Genomic DNA, 19867 nt, shown 5'->3' on the forward strand with positions numbered 1-19867 from the left:
TCCTTGAACCTTTCCTTAATCCTAAAAGACCTAAAAGCCTTCAGAGCTCCATTTCCAGTCTGAAGACTTGCCATGCCACAGGAGACTTCAGCCTTGGAAGGATGATGCCCTGAAACACACAGGGAAGTCACCAATCTACTAGACACCGGGAACAAGAAAGACGGGTGGGAGGGCAGAGATGGAGCCCAGGGACAGACACAAGAGGCTAAGTAGGAAGAAATGGGGAACCGAGGGGATTAGTTTGGCAAACCCATTTCCAGTTCCCCCTTCTTGCTCTTCCTAACCGAGCCTCACCTTATTTGGTGAGGGCAGGTAGCACAGGCCGGCCTATCACTTACCCTCCATTCCCGTTCCCCTTCGCAGGCCCAAATAACATCCTTCTACCGTCCCTGGCGCCTGTCTTCCGCCAGAGCAGTAGCCAGGGGACCAGGGCAAGAGGAGCAGTGCTTGCGGTCGTCCCGTTTATCCTGGACACTTTCGGAACCCTCCCCAGGCGCACGCAACTGTGCAAAAAAACTTAAATGTATCACTTTCTTTACAGCAGTCCAAGCGATGACTGTTGTCTTGTTTCACATGAGGAAACTGAGGCAAAGTTTTAAGTGATCTACACAAGGTCACACACCTGCGGTTTGCCAGTGCACGCTTAGTAATTAATCATGATTTCCAAGCCAGAGTTTCCGCCTAGCTCCCGTTGCGTCCTAAGGACTTGGGCAGCTGAGGACCCCATCTAGCATCGCTACCTCTCTGATCCAAAAGCTTCAGCAAGCGCGAGCCCACGTGACCTTTAGGTCCCCGCCTTCTCCAGGTCCCGCCCCGCTCTCCCTCCCGCCCCCCCCCCCCCCGGCAGGTGGCGCGCGGGCGCGGGGGCGTGGCGGGGGCGTGGCCGGAAGCCTTAAAGCGGCCAGGGAGCCGGGTGGGCGGTCCAGATCGACGGCCGCGGCTACCTTGTGGCCTCCCAGCTGGGAGCGGCGGTCGGCCACCATGTCCCTGGGGGCCTCAGCGGGCCGGGGTCTGGGGACCATGTGGTCCCCTACACACGTTCAGGTGACGGTGCTACAGGCGCGGGGCCTGCGGGCCAAGGGTCCCGGGGGCACGAGCGACGCGTACGCGGTGATCCAGGTGGGCAAGGAGAAGTACGCCACGTCGGTGTCGGAGCGCAGCCTGGGCGCGCCCGTGTGGCGCGAGGAGGCCACCTTCGAGCTGCCGCCTCTGCTGTCCGCGGGGGCTGCGCCTGCCGCTGCCGCCACCCTGCAACTCACCGTCCTACACCGCGCGCTTCTCGGGCTCGATAAGTTCCTGGGTCGCGCCGAGGTGGACCTGCGGGAGCTGCACCAGGACCAGCGCCGCAGGAAGACACAGTGAGTTGGCGTGGGGCATCGAGGGGCGCAAGGGCTCTGGGGCGGTGCTGCTCCGGGGGGGGGGGGCGACCGTGGCAGCCACCGCGCGATGGCTTCGCCCGCAAGTCTCACCTAACCCAGCTTCTCGTGCGGGTGTCACGTCCCAGTTCTCCCAGTATGGGGAGCTTTTGGAAGTCAGGAGAGGTTTTGAATCCTCTGAGCGCCTCGAAATGCACAGTAAGTACACAGTAAGCCCTTGATGAATTTTTGATGAATTGAAACAATATGCGGGTAGGAGAATTCTTATTAGGTTGGGTAGTGTGCGCCTGATAAGCGGTGTTAATTTAGGTGGAAGGCCCCTGGGTATTTTGTTAAGCTTGACGTTTAGAGCTGAAAACCCTTGGGGCAAGGATCAGAGAAAACTAATTGGAATAAAAGCCCCAGCACCGCAGAACTGAACGGTTGCTGGGCGGAGGGCTAGTGGAGGCGTGGGGAAAACAATGGGGGGGTGGGCGCAAAACAAAACCAAAAAAATCCCACCAGTCTGGTGATTACTGACTCACTTTGCCACCTGGAACTGTCCCTCAGCATGAAGTCTAAAACAATTTGGTGTTTTGCTCGGGGTGGGTGTGTGTGTGTGTGTGTGTGTGTGTGTGTGTGTGTGTTGCGGGGGTGGGGGTGGGGGTCCTAATTAGTGGTAGGTGATGGCTCCAAGATCAGTAGAAGCGAACATTATGGCGCTCTAGAGTTAGGTAAATTCTGTCTGGATCAAATTCCTGGTAGGTGGCTACTCACTAACCTACCTGTTGCTCCTCAGTTGAAGGTAATGACAGGGAGGGCATCCTAATTCTGCAGGAAAAGCTGGGTAAACCCCACTTCACTTTAAAGTCATACGGATTTATTTGTTCTTGTTTACTGGTTTTCGGAAGGGGCAGCTTAGCCAGTGGAGTATTTATTTGATTCCGTTCTTCTCGTGTACCAAAGAAAGCTTAGGTTCGCCTAGCTGGTTACTTCGCTTGTTTTTGAGATGCACCTGTTCAGCCCCTTACTTTAGATATACAGTGTTTTAACTTTTTCTTGGGGTTGGGTAGGAGGATCCAGAGCAGCTGCAGTTTCCAGGCGAGGGTAGTTCAGCTTCAGCGTGCATGTGTCCAGTTGAAATACCTGATTCATTTTTGTGGCCACAGATGAATAGGCATTGCTGAACTCAAAAGAGGAAAGCCTTAATGTGAGGCTGAATGGGGTATCCCAAAGCAAGCACTTACACGCCCTACCGTGCCTGTGGAGTGGAAGCGGAAGCCATCCTTATTTTCCATCTTGATTAAATGGCATTTTAGGGGCTTGAGTTGTTGGCTGTTGACTCTTCTTCATATTGCCCCTTTCCAAGATGAATGTTTGCGTCTTTGTTTGCTATCTGTTTCTTATATGACAGTTTCATGCCCTTGCAAGATAGATTGCACTTCCCTGCCATAGATGGGGTTTCCAGAGTCCTGGGCTCACATCTCCTTGGTCCTGACTCACAGTTGGGTTGCTCAGGCTCTAAACACCCCAGCTTCCCTATTTACAAATGGAGCATGCTGCTACCCTTAATTGATGTTTGGAAAGGGCTGCAGCTTCCTGGGAGAATGAAGCCAGTGTGAAGGTTCAAAAGGTCCTGCGCTGCTGTGTGAGGGACGAAACCTCCTTAAGCTCTCTTTCATCTCTGTATCGTTTCCCCTCATTTTCTCCAAGGTAATCCCCTAAGCCTACATGGTTGTTCCTGTTTCTGTCACATGAGCAGGTTACCACTTAGTCACAATATTGACTAGCTGGGAAATTGTGCTTACTTTGTGGGTTTTTATAACTGCCACGGACTGTCTTTGCTTTTCAACAAGAAGGTGATACTGCAAAGTTTCCGTCTACCCCTTTCTGGGGCTTTCCTAGCTTCTGGTTAAGCCTATCTGATCCTTGGAATAATAACTCCAAGATGCCCCAGGTAGCTGAGAGTTGAAAAATAAGATATAGCCTGAGAGGTGTCAGTTTTAACATAAAGAAATAGTTATTAATGGTTTGATTCCACCTTATATGTAAAACATCAGAAACAAAACAAAAGGCTAAAATCTTGGTCTGCTCTCTCTGTGTGTTGTGTGTATATGTATGTAGCAAAACAGTTACTGAACAAAGGGTAGGTTTTTTTTTTTGTTTCAGACACAGAAATTTGAGGTCCATTATTAAGAACCAATTTACTAATCATTCTCTTAACAAACCCCTATACAGCAAATTTATTTGCAGACAAGAGAATATACTTTTTTTTTTTTTTTTTTTTTTTTTTTTTTTTGGTTTTTCGAGACAGGGTTTCCCTGTAGTTTCTAGAGCCTGTCCTGGAACTAGGTCTTGTAGACCAGGCTGGCCTCAAACTCAGAGATCCGCCTGCCTCTGCCTCCCGAGTGCTGGGATTAAAGGCGTGCGCCACCACCGCCCGGCGAGAATATGCTTTTTATCATGATTCTGAATTTGCTGTCCTAAGTTTAGTGTGATGATACACACTTTTAAAGTAGCCTACTATATAGGGCAGCCTAATATATAGGCAGGATACATTTAGTAGCAGGGAATGTATGTCTTTCAGTTAGGAATAATAAAAGGAATTGATTTTACTCTGATATATGTTAAAGACCTGATATTTCAGTGGATGTTGGTTAAATAGGAGTCAGTTAAGTACCTTGACAACAGCAGGCATGAATCCGAAGTATGGTCAGGTAAACAACATGTAAGACCCTCAGTCCAGCTTTCTTGTCTCCTGTAGTAGATTGGTTTAAAACAAAACAGACAAACCTTCTTAAGGGGCTAAAAACAACAAAATTTGGGAAATAATCTCTTAGAGTAGGGCCATTTTACAAGTAAACGCCATAAGATTTAGGATTGCCTTAATCTTCAAGATGTTGAGAGAGGAGGGAATGGTGGAGGGGCCATTTCCTGTATCAGTTTAGACTCCGATGCCTGCCTATGAAAGAAAGTGTTTGGATATTGTAGCAGTTAGATGGTTTGAAAAGTTGTAAAAGATAGTGAGACGCAGAAATAGTCACCCATGGAAAAGTCTGGACTGTTGGAAATGAGTTGAGGAGTTGTTTTTCAGAGAGACTGAAGTACAAAGAAATGGCTTAGGTGACCATTGAGGTCTTGAAGTCACAAGGAAGCCATTGGAGGTGTGCTTTGGGCTTCTTGTGCACGTTTAAATCGTTTTATAGCAGGGTGGAAATTTTAAGCAATATTGTTACTGGTTACTACCCACCCCTCCTTCTTTCTAGAATTTCCCTTAAAGATAACGTTGGGCCTTCCTGGAACCATTTGTCTCCCAGGCAGCAGGGGCGCCTCCTACACCAGTGTTGAAAACTGAGCTCCTGGCTCTCTGTAGATCTGTGATAAACACCCCTCCCTCATCTTGGCTATGGGATGAAATGACCACAGGAGGGGACTACATCAAAGGTGTCACTAGGTGATGATAGTATTACTTGTGATTTCTTGTGTCTGACATTCAGTAAGAATAGAGGAAGTTCTACCTGCTCCAACCCCCTTCTCATCTTTAAAGTATATCCGTTCTTTTAATAAATATTGATTCCCCCCCCCCCCTGATGCTAGGAATTGAACTCAGGGCCTGCTCCAAGCCACTGAATGCCACTGAATTCTATTCCCAACCATCTAAAATACGTGTGTGTGTGTGTGTATGTGTGTGTGTGTGTGTGTGTGTTAGGCTTGTGTGCATGGCTCATGTGTGTGGGTGTGCTTGCGTATGTGCAAGGATGCATGTAGAGGCCAGGGACTGACATCAGGTGATCTCAACACCGCTCTCAGGTTGCAGCTGGGCCTCCACACCTACCTGAGACTCACATGGATTCTGGGGATCAGAACTTCGATCCTCAGGGCTGTGAGACGAGTGTGCTACCTGTCTCCTTCCACCTTGTCATTTGAGATGGGGTGTCTGGATGAACCTAGATCTTATTCATTTCCTTGAGTTGGCTAGCCAATAAGCTGCAAGGCTCTTCCTCCCCTTAATCACCCCAGTGCCGGGGTTGTAGACACTAGGTGCTTGTGCCTGCCTTTCGCATTTTGCGGGGATCCAAACTTGGGCCCTTATGCTTGCCTGGCAGGCACTTTACCAGCTGAGCCCAAAGTACATTTTAGGACCATTGTGTGCCAGAAGCTGGGTATAAAGTGCCAGAGGGGCATAATTGCTTTCAGGAAGTTGAGAACCTTGTTGGGAAGTAGATCGTAAACAAAGGAACACAAGAAAGAAATAATGTATTGTGCTCAGTCATGGAGAGCGAAAGAACAAGCTATCAGGAACCAAAGACTGGCACTGGATAGACGCCTGGCAGTTAAGAGCATTGGCTGCTCTTTCAGGGGCCTTGGGTTCGATTCCCTGCACCCATGTGGTTCCAGGATTGCCGACGCCCTCTTCTGGCTTCTAAGGACACTGCCTGCACACATGCGAGCAAAACAAAACAAAATAAAAAACCCACACACATAGAATCAAAATAAAAAGATGTCTTAGGTAAAAGATTTATTTAAAAAATGAACAGGGCTAGAGAGGTGGTTCAGCAGTTAAGCGCACTGACTCCCCTTTAGAGGACCTGGGTTCCATCCCCAGCACCCACTTGGCAGCTCACAGCTGTATGTAGCTTCAATTCCAGGGGATTTGATGCTGTCTGTCTTCCGAGGATACTGCATGGACACAGTGCTCTTACATGCACGCAGGCAATACACCCATATGCATAACGCAAATAAAAGGAAATTAGTTTTTAAAGAAATGATCACTAGAGTATGCTGTAAGGAAGGAGATTGGAAAACAGGGCATAATGGGAGCTCTCCTTCCTCTCAGTTACTAGGGAGGCCGAGGCAGGAAGGTTGCTTGAGCCGGAGAACTCAAGGCTATCCTGGACTGTGTAGCAAGAGCCTAGCTCATAAGAGAATAACAGGTAAGCCTTTGTCTTATGCATCTGGTGCTAGGGATTAAACGCAGTGCTTTCTGCATGCCTGGCATGTGCTGTAGTACTGAGCTGTATCCCCAGCTATGAATGTTAGCGAATAAGATGGCCTCTGGGCCAGGCTGAGCAAGAACCAAGAGGAATCCAAGGGGGACTGGGCAGAGGCTCTGAGGCAAGCAAGCATTCCAAGGAAGCTGGAGGACTGATTGTGTAGGGTAAGACTAAAGAGAAAGGAATAGCTTAGCTTGAAAGAATAGGAAGCCACCAAGTGTTAAAAGCAGGATGGTGTGACCCAATTTGAACATGGCCTAGTCTGGAATCCCACAGATGAAATGGAAGGCCGTTACAATAATTGGAGCAGTGTGATGGCCATCCTTACTGAGATGAGAAGTATTGGGTCCTTTCAGGAATATTTTATGGGTTTAATTGCTCTGCCTCATGGTAGGGGGTGTGGAGGAGGAAGTGATAAGATTAAACAAGTAAAATAAAGGGAGGTAGTGCTGAAAGTGAACCAGGAAATCGTTCTGCTTTCTTAGCCCAGCAATCACCCTGATACCAGGGTGAGGTCACCATGACAAGGACAACTTCGGGCAGTGCCACTTGTGAGTTGAGTCGACATGCTGTTGAAAGCAGGGTGTGGCTGTGTATGTCTACAAATGCCTGCTGTTTCAGAGCAGGCCAAGTGTGGTATTGTGTGACTGGTGTAACTTCATTGGTGTGCTCTGCGAAGTTGATGATGTCATGGTTTCAAGGAAAACCTAATATAACACAACAGTGGAGAGAGCAGCCCTGTACAAAAACCAAGACCGCGTAAATGAACCGTCTGTTTCACATCCGAGACGGCGAGTGTTGCAAAGCCTTGGGCCTTGCCATCTTGCTAAGTTCCCTTCTGTCCAAAGACCTTTGCCGTGTTTCTATAGCTACCATCCGAGGAAGAGTTTTATAAGTAGTATCTGATAGGTCACTTGGACTGTAGCTATTAACTTTGAAATATAATAATTATATTATAAGCAGTATGTGTACTCGTTAAAATGGCATCAGCTCCAACATAGCTGCTTAGCTCATTAAAGTACTCTGTCCTGGGACGTGCTGTTTCTCTAGGAGGTACAGCTAGCTCTGGGTTAGCTCCAGAGGGCTAGGGAGCTCAGGACTGAGATGGAAGACAGCAGTAGGAGGCCATTTGATCTTTTCATTTTAAAGCAGTTCCAGCGTGACCTTTTGTTCTGGATCCAGCGCAGGCCTCTAAATCTCAGGGCCTTTGAACTCCAGCAAAATTGTGCCCAAGCCTTGTATTAGCAAGTGGCTCTTTGTCCTCCAGTGTGCCCTGAGTCAGACAGAGGTCATCCCCCCACCCCCAAGAAACCATGCCTGAGGTGTCTGCTTTCACCTGACCACTCCTGTCTTGTTTATTGTGTGATAAGGGACTTGGTCATTGTTGAGCCGCAGTGAGTGGCAGAGCGAATAGCTGAGGTACCTGTGGTCATGGTAGTTGGCATTCAAGGTTTTGGTTTGTTTGGCCAGTGGGTTGGTTTGAAACACGTAGTCCAGTCTGGCCTCCAGCCCTCCATCCTCCAGTGCCTGCCTCCTTTGTGCTAGAGTTACAGGAGGCACCGTCACACCTGGCCAAGAGAGCCTCTTTTCCTGAAGGAATGTGTTGATAGTCTGGTAAAGAAAAACCAAGGCTCCGAGTCTCCAGGGTGTCCCTGGGGAACACGAGGAATGTGCCCTGGAAAGAAGAAGGCAGCTGTGAGGATCTTGCCTGGATGCCGGCCTTTGAGATACCCCAAGGGAAGGCGTTTACAAGCAACCTTAGGGAAGTATTGCTAGAGATGGGGCCACTACAATCCTCTGCTTTCTTTTTGGGTTTTCAAGACAGGGTTTCTCTGTGTAACAGTCCTGGCTATCCAGGAACTCACTTTGTACACCAGGCTGGGCTTGAACTCACAGAGGTCCTCTACCTCCCAAATGCTGGGGTTAAAAGCATGCGCCACCCCCCCACCCCCCCTGCACACTTCATTTTTGTGTGTGTGTGTGTGTTCTTCTGAGATCAAGAACATAGCTAACCTCCAGAAGAACTAGAGCTTCCAGAAAGCCTGGTCTAAAAAGGCCTCTTGTTATCGCCAAGAATGTCTGGTTTGAAGGGCAGGCACAGCAGCCTGAGTCCTGGGGTGTTTGCTCAGGGCTGGGGCCTCTCAGAGCTCTGTCCTCTCATGGTCAGTGAACGTGACCTGCAGTTCACCTGCATGGACTTTTTCACTTTTATTAATCATTTGTTATTAAGATGAGATTTTAAAATAAAACTCTTTGGGTATGTTTTCTTCCTGCTTTGAACTCGCCAGTGATTACAGTATAAATCCCAGATTCTCTGCTCCCTTGCCAGGAGCTCATAGAGGGAGCACATTTCATCTGTGTGCAGGGTGAGGGGCGGATGGAATGGTCTTTGATGTTGGTCCCTGAAGTTTGTTTTCTTTTGTCCTGGCCAAGGCATGGGGGTAAGAGGGTGGGGAGGGGGAGCATCAGACTAGGCTCTTTCTTTTCCCACCCTTAAACTCTTTTTGTGAGGGACATCACTGTCATGATAAATTCCTTTGCCAGGCCAAACGTGATACTTGGGTGGCCGTTATATCTCGGCAAGGGCTGAGGTCCCGGGTCTCATCATACAGTAGTGCCATTTGTGGCTTTCTTAAATACGATCAACTTCATAAGTAGATAACTTTAGAAATGATAAGCTTACGTGTTGAAAAATGAATTAAGTTTTTGTTTTGTTTTGTTTTTGAGGCAGGGTCTCTTTTTTTTGTTTGTTTGTTTGTTTGGTTTTTTGAGACAAGGTTTCTCTGCAGCTTTAGAGCCTGTCCTGGAGCTAGCTCTTGTAGACCAGGCTGGTCTCGAACTCATTGAGGCAGGGTCTCTTTTGTAGCCTTGATTGTCCCTGAACTGGCTCTGTAAAGCAAGCTGGCCTCAAACTAGGAGATCTACCTGCCTCTGCCTCCCAAGTGCTGGGATTAAAGGCATGCGCCACCGCCGCCCGGCTGAGTAAAAATTTCTAATTCTTAGAAAATATTTTAATAAGGGTGCTTAGAATTGTTGTCTGCTTAGAAGCACCCTGACCTATATGTGCTGAAACCAACTGTGGTGCCCCCTGGCACTGCTAATCCCAGGAGCCTCTGGGTCCCACCCATCCACCGGTATAAAAGCCGTAAAGCCTTCCGTGATGATCTTTACATCCCCCAATAAGTTCCAGAACATATACTTCGATCGCATTATTTTTAATTTCTTCCGTTAAAAAAAAAATCCTTACGGAAATTTTGTAATACTAATTATATAGGTGAATGTTTTCCTACGTCTTCAAATGCAAGGTTAGGCGGGCTGGTTTGAGTATTTGATAACTACTTAGAACTCTTTGTCTTCCCCCATTTTCGTGTCAGGAACCTTGTGACTGGGTCAGTTGTAGGGTATTCAGGGGGTGGGATGTCATGCAGCCGTCGGAATTGGTGGTATGATGATTATAAGGCGTGTGCCATAGGCTGCAAATAAAACTGCTCATGCATTCTGATTCCGGCTAAGTAGTAATTACAGCTAAGACAGCAGGCCTTCTTCTAGACACTTACATATATTAAATCATCTAAACTCTATGATATCCTTCTGAGGCAGGGACCCTCAGCCTTGTCTCGGGGGAACTGGAACCAGAGAAGGGTTAGGTCAGCTCCGGGCTGTGATCTGTACAGGAAGTAAATTTCAGGGGTGTGTATGAAACAGTAGTCGTTGGATTAGCATGGGATTGAGTGTGCTTCTAAAAACACACTTGATTTTTCTTTTTCTTTGTAATATGTCTTTTATATGTATGTGAGGGGACGATTTTGGTTTTGCTTTTTGTTTGTTTTTGAGACAGGATCTTGCTATGTAGCTCAGGCTGGCCTAAAACTCTCTCACATCCTCCTGCCTCAAGTCAAAGTCCTGGATTCCAAGCAAACTCCAGCATGCTCTGTTGGTCTGAGTCCCGGGGACCCAGCCCCAGTCATGTAGGCCAGCCACAAATAAATGCCTTACCTGCTAAGCCATCTCACTGCTCCAAATCCTTCTTCACCTGCCCTTCCTGCCACTTCATGTCACTTACCAGCTCTTGGGACTGAGTTTGGTGGCTCCTAATAAGGAGCTTTTCAGTGCTACTAAAACGGCTGTTTTAGAGGGCGGAAATTAAAGCAGCAGCAGGAGCCGTCCACTGCTTGGGGTGGACTCGTTCTTCCGGCCACTGATGGTGGGCAGAAGGAAGGTTCGGGAGTGGAGGATTAGCCAATGGGTAATCTGTAATCAAAGTCGGGCCCTGTTGCCACCTACCCACCTCGTTCCACAACGAAACTTGCTGAACTGCACGGCGGCTGTAGAGTCCACACTGCCAACGTGATACAGGTCATAAGTGTCCCTGCCCTGCCGCTCCGTGCAACTGCTCTGCACTGCTGTTGTGCTATCCAGGGCACAGATGTTTGGATCTCGGCAGCCCACAGCGTGGCATTCTGCCCTACTTATAATTCCCAGGGCAGACTGTTTCTGAGCTGCTTCACAAGACACATCCGTCTAGGAAAAGACTGTCTTGCTTCCTGACACCCTTAGGATGCTGCTCTGTTCTTCCTTCCTCCTGGAGGAGCCATGACCTTCAGGGTCCTGATGCTGCTGGGTTTCCGTGGGGATGACACTGACTTGTGCCACAGCAGGCAGTTGAGATTTGGCCTGAAAAGGGAAGTGTGTAGGGAAGTGTGTAGTTGTGCTGACCCAGAAGTCTAAGCTAGACCCGGAGACCTTGAAATGGACTCTGTGTGTCTAGAGTGGCAGAGCTGGTGGTGTTCTTGGCCTTCCCTTTTCTGGACCCTTCTGAGGTTCAGGGTATTAGTTTTCCAAGACAGGGGTCTCTGTAGTCCGTGGGGCCTTAAGTGAGTTGAGAGCCCTGTTTGCACAGAGTTTGTGCTTTAGTAGGGGGTGCCTTTTTACACGGAGTATTTTTGCATACTTCACAGTGAGGAAGTTTCCAGCAGTTGTCCCGATGTTCAAAGTCAGAAGTTGGCAGCAGGACCAGTGGTGAGGTTCAGAGAGTAAAGGGACTTAATGCCAAACCCTTCTGTACCCGGGAGCCACTCACCAACTCCTACGATGTGTGCTCACCACGACACGATTGCTCCCATACATATACAGTGTGTACACACACATACACACAAATAAATAAATGTAATTTTCATATTTTTTAAAAAATGAAATAGAAAGGAGGCAATCCCTGGCAAACCATGGGCCTCTTCTCCCCGTAACTGCGGTGCAAAGCATATAAGTATGTTTGCATGGGATCTTGAAGATCATGGTTTCTGTACATCTCTCTGGTCACCTTCTGGAATGTGACAAGCATGTTCGCTCCAGCCCCAGGGTGATTCTGAGGCCCTCCTGGCAGCCCTTTACTCTCCAGTGTGAGCTTTATGTGTGTAGGGCTGCCATGGGAGAACTCAAATTTTCCCTGTCTGTGGAGGAAGATCCTGTCTTCAGCATCCCCTAATTCATCCTCCCTGCCCTTCCAACAAGAGCAGGATTTGTTCACTGTGTGCCCAAGACCAGTCTCTCACAATCCTCCTGCCTCCATCTCCCAAGTACTAGATTATAAATGTGATTGCTTATCTCCTTAAGACACCACTGTGTATAACTAGGAAACATAACCAACAATTTGTGTATTTTTAACTGTCTTATATTGTCTTGGATCCCTCACCCACCCACCCACCCACTCCCCAAAAAAACCTACATAAACACCATGAAGTAGATTATTTGGATAACTTATGTTTTTCCTTTGGGAGCATACAAAAGTGGGCATTATTTCTAGAAGGGCTAGGCATATAGCTTGGTGATGGAGTCCTTGCCTCATATACAAAAAAAAAAAAAATCATAGGATTTTATTTTTTGATAGGTTAATGACTTTTTTCATATCATGGGCTTAAAAACAAACTTCTTGTATGGGATTATGGCTTTCCTGCTGCATGCACTCTGCCCTTTGGACAGAAAAATGAGCCCAACCCTGATCGAAAGATTACTGGATGCTTTCTGGCTCTATGTGAAAGGTAATACCGAACACCTACACTGCAGCCCTATGCTGTGTGGCCATGCTGGGCTGGAGATTATTTATTAACTGCTTCTCGGAGGGGACGGGAATTAAGTGAATAATAAAAAAAAAAGACAGAAGCACCAAAAACGTGTTGATAGTAATGTTGAAGCCCACAGCCATAATCTGATTTGGGATTCCAGAGGGCGTGATTCGTGAACTTTGTTAATGGAGTTTTCAGGCTCAAAGCCTGGGCTCTGGCAGATCAAAGGCTTGCCCACCGCCCCAGTGTGCCCCTAAAGAGACAAGTAATACTGGAAAGCAGGAAAGGGGGTGTATTCAACACAGCCACAATGGGAGGAGGTCTGGCAGCCCTCAAGTCTGACTTGAGGTGGGTTTAAATACCAGACAAATGCTATGCATAACTAAGCAGTCCCGTCATGGCGTGACCCCCACCCCATCATCCATCAGCATTACCAGGCTCCAGTGTTCCCTGTAAAATAGTCATATGGTAAGTTGCCAGCACTCTGTGAAATCTCTTCCTTGGGAGAAGTTTCCTCCTCTAGCCGGCACCAGACTTCTTCCTTTTCCTTTCCTCACCGTGAGACTCCTGAGGAAATTTTAATATTTGGGACACAAGTCTCTTAGACTATCTTGTCTGACCATGAGGACACAACCCGCAGAATCAACTAAGCAGGCTCATAAGGGCTCAGAGAGCCTGCATCAGGGAGCCTGCATGGATCTGAGCATGTGTGTATGGTTTCTGGTTGCGTAGTTTGGTGGACTTATGGGACTCTTAACAGTGTGTGTGTTGTGGGTGGGGATCTCTGACTTTTTGCCTGTGCTTAGGACCCCTTTCCTCCTATTGGGTTGCCTTGTTCAACCTTAATAGGAGGGTTTGTGCCTAGCTTATTATAATTTGTTATGCTGTGCTCAGTTGTTATCCCGGGGTGCCTGCTCTCTCCCTCTGGAAATGGAGGAATGGATCTAGGGGAGAGGGAATAGATGGGGGGGGGGCACTGGGAGGAGTAGAGGAGGTAAAACTTGGTCAGGATGTAATGTGTATAAAGAATTTAATAAAAAAAAACAATAAAAAGAACAAAACAAGAAAAAAAAGAATATCTTGTCTGCTGGCTGCCAGGCGATTTCACAGTGGCTTCTGGTTAGGTTGATGTCAAGAATCTCTTGGTGGCCTGGCTTTTTAGCAGGAGGGTTTATTGGCAGAAACATTCCTTTCTTTGCTGTAGTGGGAACACTCTTGATGGTGTTCCTTGGAATGCTTGCTCTACCTATGATTCCAGTTCTGCTTTTCACGCCCCTAAAAGGGAGCCCTGGAGCTTCCTTGGCTACCGGCTGGTTAACTTTAGGATTGCTTGGGAAGATGAGCAACAAGCACAGCTGGTGAGGTTTCTGCTCACCTGTGATGCTGGAAGTTTCCAAAGCCAGTCCCACTCCAGGGCTTGGGCGGGTAATAATTGGTGGGGAGCATTCTGGGGTTGGGTACACGTTTGCTTAGGTCCAGGTAACCTTTAGAAAGGCAAGGCTGCTACCAGGAATGGTCAGGTGGCATGTTCTGAAGGCTTTGAAAGCGTTTGCATGCCTCAGAAGCCTAGTGGAGAAGGACTGGGGTGGGGGTGGGGCAGCCCCTTCTCCCTGGGTGGCCCTGATGCCTGCAGCCCCTGCGGTGGCCAGCTGAGCTTTACATTCAACTTTCAGCCACTTCTCCTTTTCAGGTGCCTGCTAGTAATATTACAGAAGCCAGACACCTTTCATCACCAAGGCAACGGTGTTTACCACGTGACTGTCAGGGAAGGAAAAACACAAATAATCCTCTCGACCTCTCGACAAATATGCAAAGTATTCCAGGCCAGGCCTTGCCCTAGAACAGCGTCCTGGAAAGATAAGGAGGCTTGCTGGGAGACTAACGTTAAAAGCCCTGCGTCTCCAGCTGCCGCTGGTCCTCCCTGACTACTCCTTTTCTTTGCCAGGCCTGCCCAGCATCTCACTTCACTTTGCTGGGTCTTGGCTGCATTTGTTGGTGCACTTCCAGTTCTTCCTGGCAGTTGCGTGTGTTACATCTTCAGTGGTCATCTTACGGGTTATGACAGGTGGCAAGCTGTGTCGGAGTGTCCCCTCTCTCCTTTTATTTTGGGATATTTAAGTTGAAAGTGTCTGAACTGGGCTGTAGCTCTGCAGTAGAGCACTTGCCCACCACGCAGGAGGCCTTGCATTTCATCCCAGCAGCCCCTGCACACACACACACACACACACACACGCGCGCGCGCGCGCACACACACACACACAGAGAAAGGGGGAAAAATCTTAAACCCTCCTCAGAAAGGATTTGAAAATGATTCAGGAGAATCAGCTTAAAGCAAGCCTCCCAGCGGAGAAGGAAGAGGAGCTCAGAAAATGGAGAAGCCTTGCTACTCTGCACCTGCATTGGGATCCTAGCAATGTCTAAGCCTCCTTCCCCTCACCTCCTGTGCAGCTCAAGTACACATGCTGCAGGGCATGCTGCAAGTGCAGCTTGGCAGCTCAGGTTCTGCTTCCCTGCTTGCCGGGTGAGCCAAATAGCAGGGGGAGGTTGGCCTCTGCTGAGCTACAGTTGGAGGTGAGGGAGGAAGTTGTGCTCATTTGGACAAAACCATCGTTTCCTTAAAGTCTCGGCCCTGGGCTCTTAAGTAGGTCACTGAAGAAAAAAAACAGAAAGTTCTCCATTTGAGAGATGGCCTGTGGCTGGCTGGCTCTCGGGAGGCCAGGTATTTGAAGTTGGTTGTCCCACATTGCACCTGCAACGAACTGGGCTCCCAGTTCACCAGAGATCAGGTTTCCCGACAGAAAAGGAATGTCAAGGAGATGCCCCTTTCTGAAGTTTGCAGTCTGAGTAGGGCTGGTGTCCCGCCGTGTCTTCAAGTAGCTTGCAAAGGGCCATGTAAAACACTTGAGTGATGTTTGAAACATTCTTTTCTGATAAAGTTAGACCTGAGTGCTTTCTGGTCAGTTTTTCATTACTTCCAATTGTGACAAGATGTAAAATTTAGCTTTTTATTTCTTATGATGCTGAGGATTCAACCCTAGGCATCTCATAATGCTAGGCAAGTGTTCCACCGTTGACCTACATTCCCAGCCTAAAATTTATCATTTTAGCCCCCTCAAGTGTACAGTTAGATATCCGTTCACGTTGTGTGACCAGCACCACCATCTGTCTCCAGAATCTTTTCATTTTTTCCAGTTTAAACTAGAGTTTAGTACCCTTCAGGCATTATTTCTCTGCTATGCCCATCCTCCAAGCCCCTCAGCCACCATTCTACTTCCTATTTCAATGAATTTGACAGCTCTGGGTATCTGGGTCCCTCATGTAAGTGGAAGCATAATACAATATTTGTCATTTGTAGCTTTAAAAAAAAAAACCTCCTTTTGTTTTTGAAGCTGTATTTTGTATTTTCCCTTTTTCCCTGCCAGGCTTTATTCCTTTCTGTAAGCTTTAATTTTTTTATAAATGTTTTGTGTATTGGTGTTTTGCCTGAATGTATGCCTGTGTACCATATGCATGCAGTTCCCGTGGAGGCAGAAGAGGGTGTTGGATCTCCTGGAACTGGAGTTACAGATGGTTATGAGCCACCATATGGGTGCTGGTAGTTGAACCAGGATCTTTTGGAAGAGCAGCTAGTGCTCTTAACTGCTGAGCCATCTGGTGTTTATGTATAAATTTGTATAATAACTTAACTGTACTTGCTGAAGGAAAATATGACATTGGAACTAATTTGATAGAATTCTCTTTTTTTGAGGTAGGGTCTGGCATTTTGTGGGTAGGGATTTGAGTGTTCTTCTTTTTCTTATTAAAAATAATTTTTACACAATATATTCTGATCACGGTTCCCTTCTCCCAGCTTCCCCCAGATCTTCTTTCCCACCCAACTCCACGCCTTTTTTCTCTCATTAACCAGCAGGCAAATAAAACAAGCACACTATATTTTTTTTTTCCTCTGAGAGGGATTTGATGGTGATGTCCCACTTAAGACTGAATGTTTCAAGGTCTCTCATTCTCTGCATATTGTCCAGTTCTGGGTCTCTGTTAGTTCCTGTCCTTTTTTTCTGAGATGGGGTCTCATTATGTATCCCTGGCTGTCCTGGAACTGGATATGTAGACAGGGTTAGCCTCAAACTCACAGAGATGTGCCTTCTTTTACCTCCTAGGTGCTGGGATTAAAGGCGTGTGCCACCATACCCGACTAAGGTGGGGTCTTAGTCTGGCCTCAAAGTCGTGTACCCCCCCCAATATATGGGACTCTAGGCTTGCGTCACTGTGCCAAGTTCTTTATTTTTAGAAAAATCTCATTATTGGATCATTATTCTAGGTGATTATAAGGGTTGAGGATAGAGCTCAATGGTATGGAGTACTTGTACGGTATGCTCAAAGCCTTAGGTCTAATCCCTGGTAAGATGCATTGGGCTACCCTTGTGTAGTGTATGGGGAAAAAAAACCCTCAAAAATAAAAGTACAGGGCTAGGGATGTGGCTTGAGGGCAGAACATTTGCCTGTTCTGCTCAACGTTGGTCCTTGTTCCACCCCTTACACTACAGAAATGAATGGATAAATAAAAACGTTCTGTATTATCCCCCGCTTCCTGCTCCTCACTGACAGTGTAGAAGAGTGTTTATATGAGAGGTTGGAGCAGCAGAGAGAATTCACTGATGGCATCAGGGTCCCGTTGGAGCTGCTCCAATCTAAAGGTAACCTCTCGTCCTTTCCTCCTCTAGATGGTACACCTTGAAGTCCAAGCCAGGAAAAAAGGAGAAAGAGCGAGGAGAAATTGAGGTCGATATCCAGTTTATGAGAAACAACATGACTGCCAGCATGTTTGACCTCTCCATGAAGGATAAGTCTCGGAATCCCTTTGGAAAACTGAAGGACAAAATCAAAGGGAAGAACAAGGATAGCGCATCGGACACCGCTTCAGCCATCGTCCCCAGCACGACACCCTCAGTCGACAGCGATGAGGAGTCTTCCTCCAAAGACAAGAAAAAGAAGTCAAAGATCAAGACTTTGTTTTCCAAGTCGAATTTGCAGAAGACGCCGCTCTCTCAGTCCATGTCTGTCCTGCCTACGTCCAAGCCAGACAAAGTGATGCTCCGTCCCGGAGACTTGCAGTCCCGGTGGGACGATGACGAGGATGAGTCCTCCTCCACCTCGGATGGTGAGTTCCGTCTTTGCTCACTGCCTGTCTCCCTGACTTTGCTCTGAGAAGGAAGAGGCAGGTCTTTGGGATTTAGTTACCACAGCCATTATGGTGATGAAGTTCACTAAGGCTTTCTTTCCTAAGAGAATACAAATGTCTTCTCCCAGGGTTTGGAGCTCACAGAATAAGTGCATTTGAGGGGTTTTTTGTTGTTGTTTTGTTCTTCTTGTTTTTTCTCCTGCTGTTTGTCTTCTCACAGTCCTGGAGATCTGGCCCAGGGCCTTGAGTATTCTGGGCAAGTACTCTAATACTGACCCATACCCCCAGCACCTATTGTATATGAAAAAATAAAACTATAGGACCCGACCATGTTATAACAGGACCGTGTTATATGTCTGATACTTCATTAATTCCTTAGATGTCTGCTGAGCTTCTATCGTGTGCTTAACTCCCATGTGGTACGTCCCTGATGGAAGCTAAATAGTCCAGTCTCCTTAACCTGAGTTGTGTATTTTGAACTCCAGCTTCAATTACTGAATCCCTTTTAGCCGCCAAATTCTGTTACTCTGTCGAGAACATTGCCTTTTCCATTGGTTTAACACGGAATTTCTTCACTTCAGCATCACTGGCTGACTGGGCTGATAATTCTTGTGGGGAACCGTCTTGTGCATTGTAGGGTGTGTAGGCAACACCAGCACCTTCCTATTGGTTACCACGATTGAAGACCGTGTGCAAATGCTGATAGATTGACAGATGCCACTGCCCGCTGCAACTACTTATTACCACCCCCACGTCCACGCCTCCCCTTTTCCTGTCTTTGCAATGCTGATGGCATCATACATGGCTTATCAGGAACTCATCACTGAGCTGTGCCCCAAATCACTCACTCACGGAGTTCCTTCCTTCCTTCCTTCCTTCCTTCCTTCCTTCCTTCCTTCCTTCCTTCCCTCCTTCCTTTGTTCCTAAAGCCTTGGGCATGATGACAAATGCTTTGCCTCTGAGCTCTATCCTCAGCTTCATTTCTTTGTTTAGTGTGTGTGTAGGTCAGAGGCTAGCTCGTAGGGGTCAGTTCTCTGTTGACCGTGGGTCCTGGGTATTTAACTGAGGTCACCAGGCTTTGTAATCAATACCTCCACTCCCTGAACCAACTCTCTAGAACTTAACCCTCTGTGGTTTACTTCCTTCCCAGTCATGTCCCACAAGAGAACACCCAGCGTGGATCATGCACAACCGAATCAGACCAACTTCAGCCTTCCCAAGAAAGAAGGGCTCTCCTTCCTCGGCGGCCTCCGCTCTAAGAACGACTCCCTTTCAAGATCTAACCTCTGTATCAACGGGAACCATGTTTATGTGGAGCAGACAGAGGCCAAGAGCGAGATCAGGGACAGCAGCCCTTCAAATTCCCCATCCCCGCAGGGCTTCCGGAAGAGGCATTTATTCTCCTCCACTGAAAACCTGGTTGCCCGGTCTCCTAAGGAACCAGGGGAAGGAGGTGGCGGTGTAACCTCTACCAGACAACTGTCTGATGCTTCCACCAAGGATTCTGTGAAGTCCATGTCTTTGCCATCCTACCGACCTCTGACCAGCGAGGATGGTAGAGAGAGCGTGTCTCCAGCAAATGCAGAAACTCCGAAAGAGAGCAAGAAGCAGGAGAGCAAGAAGTCCTCTTTGCTTTCTCTGGTAACAGGAAAGAAAGATGCAGCTAAAGGCGGTGAAGGCGAGCCTCTTCCCACTGTCTCAGAGAAAGAGAAGGAAAGGCAGGGCACGCGCGTGGAAGCCCAGCTGAGGGAGGAAGACCCTGGGAGACAGCCTGAGAGAGATGTTGTACCCACTGCCTCGCAGAGGGGCAACTCCCTGAACTGCTTTGAAGATGTTCAGATCTCAGCCCCAGAAGCCGGCCTGGAGCCTAAATCTGAACCGAAGCCACCAGTTCCCGCTGCGAGGGCTCCTCAGACCAAAGCCGTGAAGCCTAGGTAAATTAGTTCTTTACATATGGGGTCTTTCTCCGTCACCGTCTGACATTAGCAATCTCCACTAGAGCAAACCTGGTCAGTTTCAGGATGTGTATACAGAAGTCTGCTGGTCTTAAGTCATTTGAATCAGTCACCTCTGCTGGCCCAGTTTGCATTTCCCAGCCTAAAGCCACAGCTCAGCCATATGTGGGCGGGGGTTGTTTTTCTCAGTGAGCTAACCAGACTCTAGTGAAAGGAGAGAGTCTGTGGCCGATTCTGAGCATTCACGGTTGCAGTGGGTACATGGGCAGAACCTGGGTTTAAGGTTTCACCGCATGCTGCCCAGCGGAGATGGCTGCCTTTCCTC

At 47.9% G+C, this 19867-nt stretch overlaps 1 protein-coding gene across 2 annotated transcripts in view; it reads left to right on the forward strand.

Moving 5' to 3' along the window:
• Positions 1-928: 928 nt before the first annotated feature.
• Positions 929-19867, forward strand: part of Rab11fip1 (RAB11 family interacting protein 1) — a 32359-nt gene continuing 13420 nt past the window's right edge. For both annotated transcript variants that reach the window (XM_038328113.1, XM_038328114.1), the window contains exons 1-3: positions 929-1358; positions 17130-17566; positions 18738-19521. In XM_038328113.1, coding sequence (XP_038184041.1) covers positions 982-1358; positions 17130-17566; positions 18738-19521 — 1598 coding nt within the window. In that variant the 5' untranslated portion in view covers positions 929-981. The remainder of the gene's footprint in view (positions 1359-17129; positions 17567-18737; positions 19522-19867) is intronic.

This window comes from Arvicola amphibius, chromosome 4 (assembly GCF_903992535.2).
Source record: "Arvicola amphibius chromosome 4, mArvAmp1.2, whole genome shotgun sequence".
NCBI lineage: Eukaryota > Metazoa > Chordata > Mammalia > Rodentia > Cricetidae > Arvicola > Arvicola amphibius.